The sequence below is a fragment of the Alosa alosa genome, chromosome 20 (genome assembly GCF_017589495.1).
Source record: "Alosa alosa isolate M-15738 ecotype Scorff River chromosome 20, AALO_Geno_1.1, whole genome shotgun sequence".
Classification (NCBI taxonomy): Eukaryota; Metazoa; Chordata; class Actinopteri; order Clupeiformes; family Clupeidae; genus Alosa; species Alosa alosa.
Window position 1 is genome coordinate 10,669,424 of NC_063208.1, and position 15,000 is coordinate 10,684,423.

General features: G+C 43.5%; 1 protein-coding gene across 1 annotated transcript in view; it reads right to left on the bottom strand.

Moving 5' to 3' along the window:
* Nucleotides 1-15,000, bottom strand: part of clasp2 (cytoplasmic linker associated protein 2) — a 55,710-nt gene that overhangs the window by 9,863 nt on the left and 30,847 nt on the right. Inside the window, 16 exon segments of the mRNA XM_048229898.1 lie at nucleotides 681-759; nucleotides 1,375-1,538; nucleotides 1,814-1,816; nucleotides 2,584-2,640; nucleotides 4,776-4,839; nucleotides 5,236-5,483; nucleotides 5,725-5,748; nucleotides 5,969-6,075; nucleotides 6,748-6,810; nucleotides 8,507-8,614; nucleotides 8,761-8,802; nucleotides 9,133-9,294; nucleotides 12,022-12,048; nucleotides 12,147-12,242; nucleotides 13,221-13,244; nucleotides 14,038-14,175. Coding sequence (XP_048085855.1) covers nucleotides 681-759; nucleotides 1,375-1,538; nucleotides 1,814-1,816; nucleotides 2,584-2,640; nucleotides 4,776-4,839; nucleotides 5,236-5,483; nucleotides 5,725-5,748; nucleotides 5,969-6,075; nucleotides 6,748-6,810; nucleotides 8,507-8,614; nucleotides 8,761-8,802; nucleotides 9,133-9,294; nucleotides 12,022-12,048; nucleotides 12,147-12,242; nucleotides 13,221-13,244; nucleotides 14,038-14,175 — 1,406 coding nt within the window.

The following is a 15,000-nucleotide window of genomic DNA, read 5'->3' on the forward strand; positions in this document are numbered from 1 at the left end:
AATTCTAATGCTGGAAATGTAATTCAGGTATGTTTTGCCCCAGTAAAAGGCTTTGAACACACTGGTCTGCTATATTAGCAGTGGGTGTGTTACAACAAATAAACAGCAGAGCCCTTATTGGAAGTACAGTATGTGCATCTCCTTAACAATTCCAGATTCCAACACACAAGATCACACTTGTGGTTACCACTCAAAGCACTTTAATGCAACTAACACTTAGAATAACTAAGTAGAAAAATCCTCACCTGTATACTTACCAACTGGGTCCTTCCTGGAGATGTTTTGTTCCAACCCATTTTCATTATACATTATAGAGACAGTTCTCAAGTAAAACTACATAGTTTCTAACAGTGATCTTGGTATTGTTTTTACATGGACTGCAAAATGCAGTACTTTTGAAGTATGTGTCCAGGGTGCAATCAAGAAATCCTCAGTAGCTATTTTTATATCAGATTTCAGCATTGGCAAGGGAGGAGTAAACGGGATGCTGAAATGCTAGCTGACAGCTACGGAGTTTCAACAGGCTTCCAGTTACAAGCGACAGTGAGAGTGGATATGATGCAATACCTTGAAATATTTTTCTGAGGCTTTAAGGGGCTTACCAAGAACCTAGCCTCTCCACCAGCTATTCCCACACCAGTTCCCCACCTGTGTGTCCCAGCAGACACACAGCCACATACCTTCAGGTTTGGAGTCTGAGTTTGGTCAACTGTGAACCGCATCAGGATGGTAAACTGAAGATCATTGGCGAATGACTCTCTATAGAGGAATGAGACAGAGAGAACAGAGAACTGGGTGAGTATTTCATCACATGATTAAAGGCACATTTCTGAAAACTTATAACGGATAATGTTGAAATAGGCTTAACATGAGTCAGCTGTCACATACCCCATTTGCCTAATTTATCATGTGTCCATTCGGTTAATTTCCCTAATGCCCAGTAGGGGGCAGACGGTATTATAATCTGGAGCATCCTATGGGAGCATCTGTGTCTGTCTGTCCATTTGTGTGTGTTTGTTTACAAGACTAGAAAAATCCCTCCTGGCAACAGGATCTTTTACCATATCTTTACTAGTACACAAGTGGATCTATTCTAAGTTTTTTAACTGTTGCAGCTCCTTTAAAAAGTACAAATCATAGAAGGAAAAAATTGACGCAACAGTGCTTTCTTCTAGCAGTACCCAACATTTATCACTCCTGATCTATGTACATGAAAATAAAGAATACATTTTCAATAAATGTAATTAATAATTTTGTAAATGTCCAATCAGAAAATAAGAATTTAATTCTGTACAGTTGACTTAAGAATGGCATATGCCTCTGCATCCATATGACTAAGTGAGTGAGATTTCAAAGTGTAGAATGTGCCCCCACCTGGTAACATCCAAAGCCCTCTGCACTTTGGCCTGGACCGACCCCAGGAGGTCAGCGCCCATTTTCTTCAGCAGCTGAGTGAGCAGCACAAACAGCCAGTCCTGCAGGTCGTCCTTATGCACCCCGATGAAGTCCACCAGCGTCTCCAAAAACATGCTGAAAACCTGATGATGCAGACAACAGTTACACCCATACTCACACCACTTTTACATTGTCGGACACTGCCATCACCTCCACAGAAGTATATACATAGAAACAAACAATTAACGTACATAAAAACACACAAAGCAAACCTGAGAGATCATAATTTTATGAAAATATAATAATAAAACACGGTTATAGTTGGTCTATCCAAAAAGTTACTCATATTTCATATTTAAATGTTACACGTGTGTATGTATATACGTGTGTCTATGAAAAAGTTTTGAGACAAACTTACTCTCTTCATAGGTTCATCGGGAGGAAGCATGGAGGGAGAGAGGGAGACAGAGACAGAAAGAAAGAGAGATAAATGTCTGACTCAGGACTAATCTATTAGGTCATGCAATACATCCACATATCTCCAGGGGTTTGTATGTGTGTACAGGTGGGGGGGATTTGTCTGTGGTAAGTGGAAGGACACAGAGTTATGCATTGTGTAAACAGTATATTGTGTACTTAAGGCTTTCAATTAAGTGCTGCTTAAAGGAGAATTCTGGTATTTTGTAACCTGGGATCCTAATGTTCCTAAGATGTCTTTGAGCACTTTCATTAGGGACAAAGCAATACAAATCTATTCAGCAGTAAACAAGCTAGCTCAACATGCCATTACAAATGTCAGCAAACATGGAGAGGATTCTGATCCCGTCTTGATAGATGTGTGCCATCAGTTTGATTTTAGTAGATGGCCTATTTTAATGCTTTGCAGGCGTTTAGCCAGCCTGCTTAGCAAGCTCACTTCGCTTGCTCAATTATTACTGAACAGATTTTCATCTTTGTGTCCCTAATTAGAAGTACCTAAAGACATCTAACAATAGTACTTGTGCTGCCGGAATTCCGAAAAATGCCGGAATTCCCCTTTCAGGGATATCTCTCGTCTTGTGGCAAGTGATAATGAGAACAAAATGTGTTTGAATGACAACAGTAGTGATGGAGTGTGAGAATGATGCCTAAGCACGTGTGATTGTGCATATCTGTGTCACAGAATGGCTGACTGTGTATTTGTGGTACCTTGAAGGAGGCAGAACTGATAATGGATTCTGCCGAGCCGAAGCCTCTGGCGTCTCGCTGTGAATCAGAAAAAAGGGCGGGACCCATGCCTGTCAATCACAGAGCTGATGCTCATAATCATCCAATCACGGTGGAACTCAGAGGGAGGAACCCAGGAGACCATTTGCATGGCCAGTAACAGACAACATAAATGATTAAGTTAATATGTAGACTTTAGCGCACGTGGAGCTGCATGCTTTCTGTAAATGTAGCTTGTAGCCACTTAGCCAAACCTCAAATCTCATCTCTCAAAAAACAAATCCCTTGGGCGTGGTCTTAAATCTGGCTAATGAGCCCAACATGACGGCACTCAAAGGTCTTGCCTAAAGACTTAAATGCAGAAAGACACAGCCCTGCAAACGTGATAGTAATCTGATACTGGTCTGTAAGGGATAACTTATAAAACACTTTCAGATATACAGAGAGGTGTCAAAGTCCTAGTGCTACATGTAGGGATTTCCCACAGCAGCCAACTATTAGCAAACCAAGCCTATCTACCATCCAACAAAATAACCAACCAATAAGCAACCTATTTACCATCCAACAAAATAACCAACCAATAAGCAACCTATTTACCATCCAACAAAATAACAAACCAATAAGCAACCTATTTACCACCCAACAAAATAACCAACCAATAAGCAACCTATTTACCATCCAACAAAATAACCAACCAATAAGCAACCTTTGTGGGCAAAAAAGATCGCCAACAGAGCAGCCTTCGAGAGCATTTCACTGGGGTTATCAAGCAGGCACCTTCCTTCTTCAGTGTTTTGTTGAATTAGGCCCACGACACCTCCAGAGGTCTCAACAGTGGTGTCTGGCGTCCCAGACCCACCGCCCTTTACATTCATGATGGGTTCTATACCAATAAATACAAACAAATTCTTCGGTCATTCCTCTTTGATGCTGTGGCCATTTATGATCCGATCAGCAAAATAACCAGACAAACCACACATTCTTGATGCTGGGTCCCACAAACACAAACAACTTCTTCAGTCATTCCTCTTTGTTGCTGCGGCCATTTATGATCGGATCAGCAAAATAACCAGACAAACCACAATCCTTGATGTGGGCACCCGCAAATACCAACAAATTCTTCAGTCAATCCTCTTTGTTGCTGCGGCCATTTATGATCCGATCAGCAACATCTCCAAACAAAACGCAAACCCTTGATGAGGGCACCAACAAACAAACAAAACAAGTACCAGCAAATTCTTCAGTCATTCTGAATTTAGCTCAATTTAAAGCTAGTTATATACAACCAGGTCTCCAAAGACTGCAAGAAATCAACACACATTACAGTACATATGGTCATATGTAGATCAATGATAAGCTGATGTGAGCTGCTGATTCTTTTCATCTTGTTTAGATCGCTAGAGCAATGTGACATCACAAAACTGTCTAATAGATTACAAAAATGTAAATTTGGTTGGTGATTGGAAAATCCAAAACAAATCAATATTCATACAAGCAAGAATCATACAAGCAAGTTAAGCTGTCTAAATGTGCCAAAATGTCAGAATGAACTGAAACAGCAACCTTGTCAAAAATTACACTGTTTCAGTCATCTGGCAACTAAACAGTACATTCTAATGTACACATCTTCCTTTTTGTCAAATCACTGTTTCTGCTGGTTAGCGCATAGTACATGCTAACATTTCATCAAATCGCAGACACAGTAATGCAACCAAGAGAAAAGAGCAGCTTAAGATATAGATGTTATAGGTTCAACGATATTCAATTATACGTAAAGATAGATTATCTTGAGGGTGGGTGACCAGTTAAACATGCTTATGTGTCAAACTCAGCCCAGTGCATCTGTGGGGCAGAAAGAAAGAAATATCTGTGTGTGACAGTGAAAGAAGTGCGCAACTGCAGAAGCGGAAGTAGTTTGTTGTGCTAGAACCGGCCAAAGAGGTGCCCCTGGCATGCCATTGCCCATCCCCAACACCAGGATTAGTGTGTGTACATGCCTGGTGGGTGTTGGTGAGTGTCACATTTGAGCGAGTGCGCAGGCTTTGGTTTCGGCAGAATCCACTACAAGGTGTTTTTTTTTTTTTTTTTTTTAGATCAGACGTGCGAGCAGGTGAGTGTGTGAACGTAGTGAGTGAGTGGTTTTCCTTTTCTTTTTCATGGCGTGCCGGTAATACCTTGCTGTGAGGGTCAGCGAACATTCTCGTGAAAATCTCACATAACCTCTTCAGTTCCACACGACTGCAAGGAGACAGACACAAACAACACGTGTTTAAGAGGATAAATATGCTTTTATGCTAAAAAAACAAAACAAAACAAGAAATTACTATTTGGTTCATGCTTCAAACACGTAGTGATCAAAAAGGTTGCCTATATTGCAAAACAGATTTATGGATGACCCCCTTCATCCCACCAATCACGTAGATCACGTCGCCATGATCTTCCATCTTACGTATGTCCAGACAAACTACAAGTACTCCAGCACTCCAGTACAAACGGTCCAGGTTTTCCCCCCCATAAATAAGCACACACGATTACAAAGACATGCACATGCACTGTGTGAATCCCCCCCCCCAAAAAAAACTACATGCAAGCCGTGCAGTGAGTGAGTGTGTGTGTGTGTGTGTGTGCGCGCACCTGAGCGTCCGCTGGTTCTTCAGCAGTGTCTGGAGACCCATGAGCCCCTCCTTCCTCTCGCTCCAGTTGGCCGAGGCGCAGCGGTTCAGCACCTCGGCCACATCCTCCGTCTGCCGCATGTACGTGGGGATGCTGCTGCCGTTCCGAGACGAGTAGGAGCGCTCGGAGCACGCGCTGGACGCGTCGCTGTTGGCGTCGTCGTCGGAGTACATCCCGTACGTCTCGTAGCGTCGTCGCGCGGGTTTCTTCTGCAGAGGGACAGACACACACAGAAACCATCCATAGACATGCACACACCCAACATGAGTACACACTGAGCAATAGAGAGCAGCAGCTGAGTTAAGACTCTGCTACACAAGCATAAAGAAAGAAAGGAAGAGAGAGAGTGTGAGAGAGAGAGAGAGAGAGAGAGAGAGAGAGAGAGAGAGAGAGAGAGAGAGAGAGAGAGAGAGAGAGAGAGAGAAGGCGAGTGATGCATGTTTGACCCACCTTGCTCCTCATGTCTCCTAATAACTGGCAGCATTAAGACAGCAAGAGTACAGAGTAAGAGTAAGACACAGCTACGTACAGATAAAGGTTTTGGCTGTTAGCACAAGGTGAAGAGAGGATTATAAACACAGAGCGAATAAGTTGTGAATAAAAAGCAATAATTATTATGACCACATATCAATACGTGTATGTGAAAGCATATGTGAGTCATGTGTGTGTGTGTGTGTCTGTGTGTGTGTGTTACCAAAGCATCAGCCAGAGCCTCCTCCACATCCGATCCAGTGTTTAAAACTCTCATGGCACTCACAGACGACGACAGACGACTAGACTGTGATATCCCCAAAGCAGAGCCTTCCAAGAACACATACACAAAACACAATGTAAGCACAAGAATCATCCACCACCTAAACTAAGGCTAAACTGGAGGTGTGAGGTATACCAATCACATCACTTCACACCAGAATGTAGACTTAATCTTATCACTGGTGAAACAATGAAATCAAAATGAAATTAAACTTAATAGTGTAGTAATTATTACACGAAACATCTCAGTATATCAATAATCCTACTGGACACCATCAGCACAACTTATATAACCGTATGCACCCATATGCTAGTCATATCATATAAAATAAATGTTTCCGAAAATACCTTAATGGCTGGATGAAACTTACCTTGCAAAATGAATGAAATATAGAATGAACAGAACAAAAGGAGTTTTGAAAAGGAACAACACAAAAATGAACTTGTGAAATGAGCCGTGACACGGTTATCAGGTGAAGGGAGATCTGTCCATGTGTGGGGTCAGTAAATGTTTGCGTTAGCCTGCATGCGTAGGCATTTCAGAATTCATTCCTTTCCTTTCGACATCCTGCCTTCACCTGACCGCTAAATGATATTAAAAATTCTGACGGGCAATGTGATGACCAAAGAAAATGTCCGCTGAGAGCTGAATGGAGACCAAATGAATGAAATGGGAATTCAACATGAGAGCGAGGGAGCGAAGTAGAGACTGGAGATCACCTGCTGCCCCAAAGGCTTCGGCAACATGGAGCGCACCAGTGGAGCGAGAGTAGTGTCGCGATGCTGTAACACACACACACACACACACGTACACACATATACACACACACAGCGCAGGGTTAGAGCCACGGCGACAGGCAAAGAGCAAGGAGACAGACCCTCTACCTCAAACCTCGTGCCCAGACCCATTGTGAGTACCCGAGTGCACACCAACACCCACTTATACCAACTAATGCCATTTAGAGTCCAGTTCTGTTTCTTCCCCCTGACTCGAGTAGCATGGGACCTACAGAGACAGTCGTAAACAAGCAGTGTTTCACAAAACAACTACCCACAACTCTCAATTCTCTCTTCCGTTCACTCATACAAAGGCACACACACACACACACACACACACACACACAGGCAGGCACACACACACACAGGCACACACACACACACACAGGCACGCGGTTTTACATTACAGAGACATGCATCTTTAATAGGCAGGAAGTCATCATGGAAGTCATCATGCTCTTACAGCTAAGTGGTTACAAGAAAATCAATACGAATTGTGCTGGAAGAGGAGGACCTAAAATAATAATTTCACAGATGCATGTTGACTATTACAAATGCATGATCATTTGACTCGTATTGGAATGATTACGGTATCATTTGTGCCAAATGACCCTGTGAGCATTCCAAAAAAAAAAAAACTCCTACACACACACCAAATTCATCCCCAAAAGAAGAATTTTGGACAGTAAGAAGTCAGTAATGATTATTGGTAAATTCTCCATTAACTGCCCACCTCTAAATCAATGCTGCTTGATGCTTTAATGAAGTCCAGTCAACAGAGCACTACATAAACAGTACTGTGTAAAAGCACAGACAGCACTCCACTGACTTGACAGCAACAAGCATCAGCAAGTTGTCTGAAGGTCCAGGCAAGAGACATGCAAGCGCAAGCAGAGAAGTGGTCACTCATGAGTATCCGTGGTGCGAGACATATCGGCCGCTCCTCCGCGCAGCAGGTATTTCTTCATATTGACAGTTGCCAAAAATGAACGCCATCAGTGTAAAACTTATCTGTGTAAAACTAGATTCTCTAAGCAGAAGTCACACACTGGGAATAAATCAAATTAAAAAAGACATATTGTGGAGAAATGTATTGTCGATTCGGCATATAACAGCTCCATTTTGGGATCCTGTTTCATCCAGTTGGCATTTTTCCCCCATGCTGACCAGCAGACTACTTGTACGCAGTTCGTCAAATTTTCTTCCAGACTGTGGAACCATCAGCAAAAAATTCTGTATGCTAGACATTGTATATTGTGGGAGACTTCTTTGTATTTTTACTGTGATATGGATCCCCCTGGGTCTCATCGAGCAACACTACTGCCAGATAGGCGAGGCTAATAACCAAAGGCGCTAGTAGGTCAAGACGGGACATTTGTGCCATTATAGTCGCTAACAGGTAGCATTCCCAACACATAGCTCTTCATGGTGACAGTCCTGTTTTACCTTTATATAACATGCACTATTCTCCAGCTAGCATCTGTTGTTACAGCATGGGCAGAATCCAAAAGAAACTTCATCAGAATTATCTATATCATTTAGCTTGAGATCTATGAATTCCCACTGGCATGTCACCGTTGCAAACCAAAATGAAATCAGCAGCTGTTACATTACTAGTCAGAAATGGAGGTGTGACCGGGCTCTTCCCAGGCCAGCTCAGGCGCTTTCTATGTTAGGACGTGGTGTGAGCCGTGTTACTCACCGAGAGGGGTGAAGGACCGCACAGGGCTGGCGTCTCGACTGCTCTCGCGACTCGCCTCCCGACTGCACCCCTGACTCACGCTGGGCCGTGGGATTCGGCTGCCCCGGGCTACGGGAGTGAGAGAAGAAAGAGGGGGGGGGTGGAGGGGTAATATCAGACGGGTGCAACTGTGAGCCAGACAGGAAAGGCTTGAGTAATACATTCCTATTCCAACAAAGGAAAAAAGCTGGGAATGTAGAGGACTGAGTTTTTACCTCCTTTGGCTCCATTGTAGATGTGAGTGAGACTGGATGGAGCTGAAAAAGTAGGAAAGTTGTTGATTTAGAGATTACAACAAAAACAACTGAATGGAAGTAAAATCAGCGGCAATTTAGAGGCAATTAATCGTGTCCTGCTTAGACACCTAAAAATCAGATATCAAAAAATGAGTAGTATACTAAGTACTTTACGTAGGTATGCAAATAGATAGATGTTGGTGTTTCCAAGTTCATGGCCATTGTACATCTCTGTCGCGTCCCTCGTAAGAGTGTGTACATGTGTGTGGCGTCCCTCGTAAGAGTGTGTACATGTGTGTGGCGTCCCACGTAAGAGTGTGTACATGTGTGTGGATGTAAATGTTTTCTTACCCACAGACAGGCGTGTGGGGCTGTTGTCTCGACTAGCTCCCTGGCTCCGTGGTATCCGACTGCGTCGCTGTGGCCCGGTCCCAATGCTGCGGGGGGCCGTACTGAGCATGCTCAGAGCTGTGCTGTTTAGCACTCGGCCAGGAGAGCCTGAGCGAGACCCCGCTGCAGGGGAGAGATGGACGTCAGCAGAGCACACACACAACCACAAAGACATACGAACACAAACACAGACGTGAAAATGTAAAACACACACACACACATAACAATCTTCTCAACCAAAGTTCAATATCTTGTGATGGCACACTATCCTGTTGTGTAACTACCCTGGGGAAGAAATGTTGAATATTTGTGTCTGTATTTTATTTTTTCATCATAAAAACATTTCAACTTGGGAAACAATGGTTATCCCAATTTAGCAAGTGGTCTTCGTTTACACTGATGGGCCAAAACATTACGCTTCAATCAAAGAAAATACCCTTAATTGACAACGGAGATTTTCAAGGCCTGGGATATATTAGACAATAAATAACAGTGTGCTCCTGGAGTTGATATGCCGAAACTGCCAGGCTTCAGCAGTACCGACTACCTCACAAAAGCCCAAGGTGGGATCACTGTCAGGGTGTCTGGTTCACTTGGCATGTAGTCGATCCAACAGAAGAGCAGAAAGATTCTAATAATCGCTACAGGAGGAACCTCTTACAACATGAGGTGCTTTGCACTCTGTTGTTAATGAAGCAGGTTAGTCTGGGGTGGGGGGTTGCCCACGCCTGCCCATATCCACCAGAGAGAGCACCGCCATTGGGAAGGAGAGCATTTGCACTGGTCTGGAGCAATGGAAGAAGGTCGCTTGGTCAGATGAGTCGTTTTCTACAGGAAATGTGCAGCCTGGTACGTGTACATGGTTTACCCAGGAGATGCATTGTCAGAAGAACATGTAGAAGGAGTCACAGGAAGGAGTATGATCCTCTAGACACTGTTCTGCTGGGAAACCTTTGGTACAGAACTTCTTGTTGGTGTCTATTAACCCTAAATCAATGCATTGTTGTGCGTTTTCCCTAAAGATAGTGGCCCCTTTTGGAATAAGGCATCTTGCCAAAAACACACACTGTGTGTCCACTAATGGTCCAAGAAATAGAAAGAGATGAAGATGTTGCCCTGGCCTCCAAATTCTCCAGCTCTCGATCCCATCAAACATCTCAGCGATGTGGTGCAAGTCCAATCCATGTCAACTCCACATCATAACTTATAGAACATAAAAGATCTGTGAGCATCTCCAGAGCACCCTCAGAGGTCTTGTAGAATCCATGCCACAGCAGGTTAGAGATGTTCTGGTGGCATACAGAGGACCACCAGAATATTTGGAAAGTGGTCATAATGTTTTGGGTCATCTGTGAATCCCTTCTTCCTCTGTGTTCCTTTTCAATATCTAATTGTTCAGATTGTGCTCTTATCCGTCGTATTTATATTCTCTGTCCTTACAACTGAGAGTGATCCATGGTAGATCAAGCTACTGCCACCAGATGGCATACCCTCGCCAGTGCACAGTAGGCCTATTGGCTTCATGCCATTAAACGCCTAGTTTCCAGACTAAATGTTCCCCATCAGCATCACTACTTCTGTACTTTTGAACAAAGGATTTTATTTTGTCAACGTAAACATGCTTTCCTCCCCAATAAAATACATTTACACGGTAATCATTCAATTACTTCTGAGAGCTGAACACTTTCTGTCTGTTGTATGATAAATTTACTGTGCCAGAACAAATCAATTCAGTATTTCCGAAAAGCTATGTCTGTACAGCTAACTAAAACACCACACAGACACCAACGAACACACACACACACACACACAAACACACACACAGAGTTTCAGTTATATAAATGTTCCAGTGATGTGGCAACATTTAACAAAATCTGACTTTAGGACAGTCAGAAACAAATTAGCAAAAATACCAGCTATCACAAACAGGTAGTGTACTAAAGCCTATAACAAGTCCGACTATGTTGATGAGAAATAAACTACAACTACCACATTCCCACATTCCAACACTCACAACACCTACTAGCTCAATTCCAGAACAGTGAACACACTTGGTGTGTGCTAACACCACTTAGAGAGGAAATGGTGGAGCCCACAAAAAAAAGAGGGAAAACTAAGAGAAGGAACATGTATGAGACACGAGGAAGTGCTTACCCCCAACTGGATTGGCTGATTGTGATCCTGAGCCAACAAGAGGGTAGGATTTCAGTTGGGCAGTACGGCCCGTAATTTAAGAGCCGAGTTCACAGGAGCAGCAGATTAAAAGGCGAATGGCAATGATGAGTTTATTCACAACAGGTAAACAAACACTGTGTTGACAGAGTGGAGGCTGATGTAGGCTGATTATGATGATGATGACACAGAAGAGCAGCACATTCTGACCACACAGGAGAAGCCAAGCTGCACACCGACTCAGCACACCAGCTAACACATGGTCACACGGACCCCCCTCTCTCCAGCAGCGCTGGGCCTGGACAAGGATTTAGGGTCTGGGGGTCAAAGGTCACCCTCAGTGTTCAGGTGGGCCGCGTGGAGGTCAAAATCAACCTCCTCAAGTAAGCCTATATCCAGTTTGCTCAGCACTCTGTACAGAACCCAATCCCCACCCAAAGACACAAACCCACACACACCACACAGAACATGTACACAGCTGAATTTATGTGGAACTGTGTATGTGATAAACTTGAAGGCTTTGGTTCAGACAGAAATGGACTCTATGGTGACACACCCCGATGAAGTAAACACGCAAGGCATGCAAGGAAATGAACACACACACACACACACACACACACACACACACACTCACACAGACACACACTCACACACACATGCATCCTCACAAGCAGGTACCTGGTGTACAATCTGAATCATCTGAACCTAAGGCACAGAAAGAGTTGAGGAGTGGAAGATTACACCCCAGCACTACAGCTCACTCAATCAAACACACAGCTGCACTTCTGGTCAGACACACTTACGTTGAGACTGTGACACCATCTTTGTTCGGCTGCGTCCCCTCGAGTCGGTCTGGACACTGTTTGCTGTGGACAATACTTGCTTTGTTCGGAAGGCCCCTGGGGGACAAAAACAAAAATGTAGTTAGGCCTTATGGACCCTTTCAACAATAAAAACAAAAACAATGCTTGAACGTTCTATTTGGGCCCCAATCTACTTCCTCTGCATTAAGATAACATATGGAATGTTAAAAAGGAAGTCTTGTGGGGCCAACTATGATGCTGATAATGGAACTCTCTTGAAAGGGTCTATATGTAAACCCCTAACAGACCCAGATGTCCAGTCCCACATCTGGACAGTCGGCACAACACACATAAGCTGAAAGCCAGATGCACGGCTGTGAGAGGTCAGAGAGGAAATGGCCAGATGAGTAGATGAAGGAGATGGATGGGAGAGAATGAGCAGAGAGAAGACAGGGATCAGGATGTCAGCACTACCATGGCCTGTGGTTGGAATCCCTCCCTAGTACAATACAACATGCATTTCTACATAGTGCATGCAGTCTTTTTAAATTCACAGCTATGACTTGATCAGATACATTAATACACTATGTATACCCACAGTGCATTGCATTTCTACATAGTGTATGCAGTCTTTTTAAATTCACAGCTATGACTTGATCAGATACATTAATACACTATGTATACCCACAATGCATTGCAAATTGTACCGACAATGTACATGGGAATTTCCCCATTGTATGGGGAGTTGACTGAAGAAAAACAAGAATGCCTTTACAACTATTAAAAGCATGTCTATGAACACCTAAAATTATTTGTATTTATTATCTATTACCATTTATTTTGGTTTAACATTACATTCAACATGCTTTGAGTAAGCCATAAATGTATGCACTGTAAAAACAGGTATTTAAGTATTGTTATGATACAGATATTCCCTATTTCCATAGAAATCCCTATATTGATAGATTCTTCTATATAGGGAACAGGGAGTCAACAAAATAGTATAGCATTCCAACCACGACCATGAAGATCCAGATGAAGTTACAGAGACAGAGAGAAACGACATGATCTTACCATCCATCTTATCAGTGGCATCATCTTTCAGGCCAGAAAGAAGAGTAAAGGAGAGGAGTAGAGGAGTTAAAAGACCCAGAAAAACACTCAGGCTCCACACACATGCATCACGCAAGCACTCGCTCTCTCAAAGCACTCATACAGGTCCCTTTCCACAATGGAGTTGAACTCCAGACACTCTCTGGATCCTGTCAGCACCCTAGTGCAATGCCCAGACATTACCTGGGTGAGCTGAACCAAGGAGAGAAACTTTTTGGACCAGTTTTGTGCATCAATCATGCACGGTGAGAGCAAGACAAACAAGAGCACGTCTGCAGACTGAAGGGTAAGAGAGAAGTGTGTCCGCAAGGGCACAGGCACAGAGGATTAGGCCAAGTACACGGACAGAACCAGATGTTTCAGTCTCCTCTGCACCTCCATCACTTTCTTCCTGTCACTTCTTCTCTCTTCCTCCTGACCCCCACCCTCCCCCCTTTCCTGACTCTGCCTCACTCTTGGCCCCAAGACAGGCGCTTCTTTTCTATGCTGCTGCCTATGTGCCTGCCTGTGGAAAATGTAGGCCTTGATTCCATAAAAGACCCTGAGATGATCGTGACTGTAAAGGGCATCACAAACAGAACTGCCACTAAATACCTTTAAAATGGTAATAAGGAAAGAAAAACATAATCAATAAGCAACACGGCAAAAACCTTTTGTTTACTTACTGCTGCTGTTTTTGTATTATAACACTGCTGTCTATATACACCCTTCCACATTTGGGGCTCACCCAAGCACACCCATATTGAACAGTACTGGGGAAAGAGGGGAGCTGGCCTACCTAGTGATGCATAGGAGCCTACGGGCGTCCGGGATGCCCCTCCCTTCTGGCGAGCCGCTGCCCCGGCTGCCGCGGTAACGTCCACGTCGCTACGGGAACGCTGCAGGGAGCCTGGTGAGCCGGTAGACTTGGCTGGAACTGGGGAGAGTACCAGAGTATAAACATATCATCACCCAGCAGTTACACACCATCTCAACTCAAATTATTTGTAGCAAAGATGTATTAAGAGATCTAATAAATAAATCACACATTTCCTATTCACAACATAACATTCAGGATAAGCAGTAGCAATGAATCCATGCTGTGCATATTTTTTACAAACATCTAATTGACTAAATAAGCCCATAAAACATGCACCATGATTGCATTGATTAACTTTTTAATTTCTCAATAATGTGATAGGAAAAACAACACTATCGACAGTGTAGATCACACCAATATATAAGCAATGAAGTTCAAGGACTTCTCTCTAGTTTTCTGGAATCAAACTGATTCAAAGTAAAGATCAGGGCAAATGCAAAGACAAAAGCATTTCCAGAGAACATTTCCCATTTCAAAACTGAAGAACACCAGATGTCTTTAGAAAGTTTGTCATCCGGCCAGGCTCAACAACCAGAAAATCAAAGAGGCGATCAGGAATCTCACTCTGACAGACCTGCATGGGTCCTGTGCAGAGGTGGAGGGAGCTGCCAAGACAAACATCCCAGAAGTACTTCATCTATCAGGCTTAATGAAAGCCATTCCTCCGTAAAAAGAAGCACAAAGCAGCAAGGCTGGGGTTGGCCAGAACCACATCACCAGCGCCAGGAGCAAATGGGTCAATGAAGATTCTCTGACTCAGCAAAAAACTGATCATCAAGAGAGAGACGATTGAACAACAGGCCAAGCTCTAAGTTGTATGCCTGATGAAAGCCATCAATCACTCAGCACTTAGATCAGATGACATCATACTGAACCATGTTT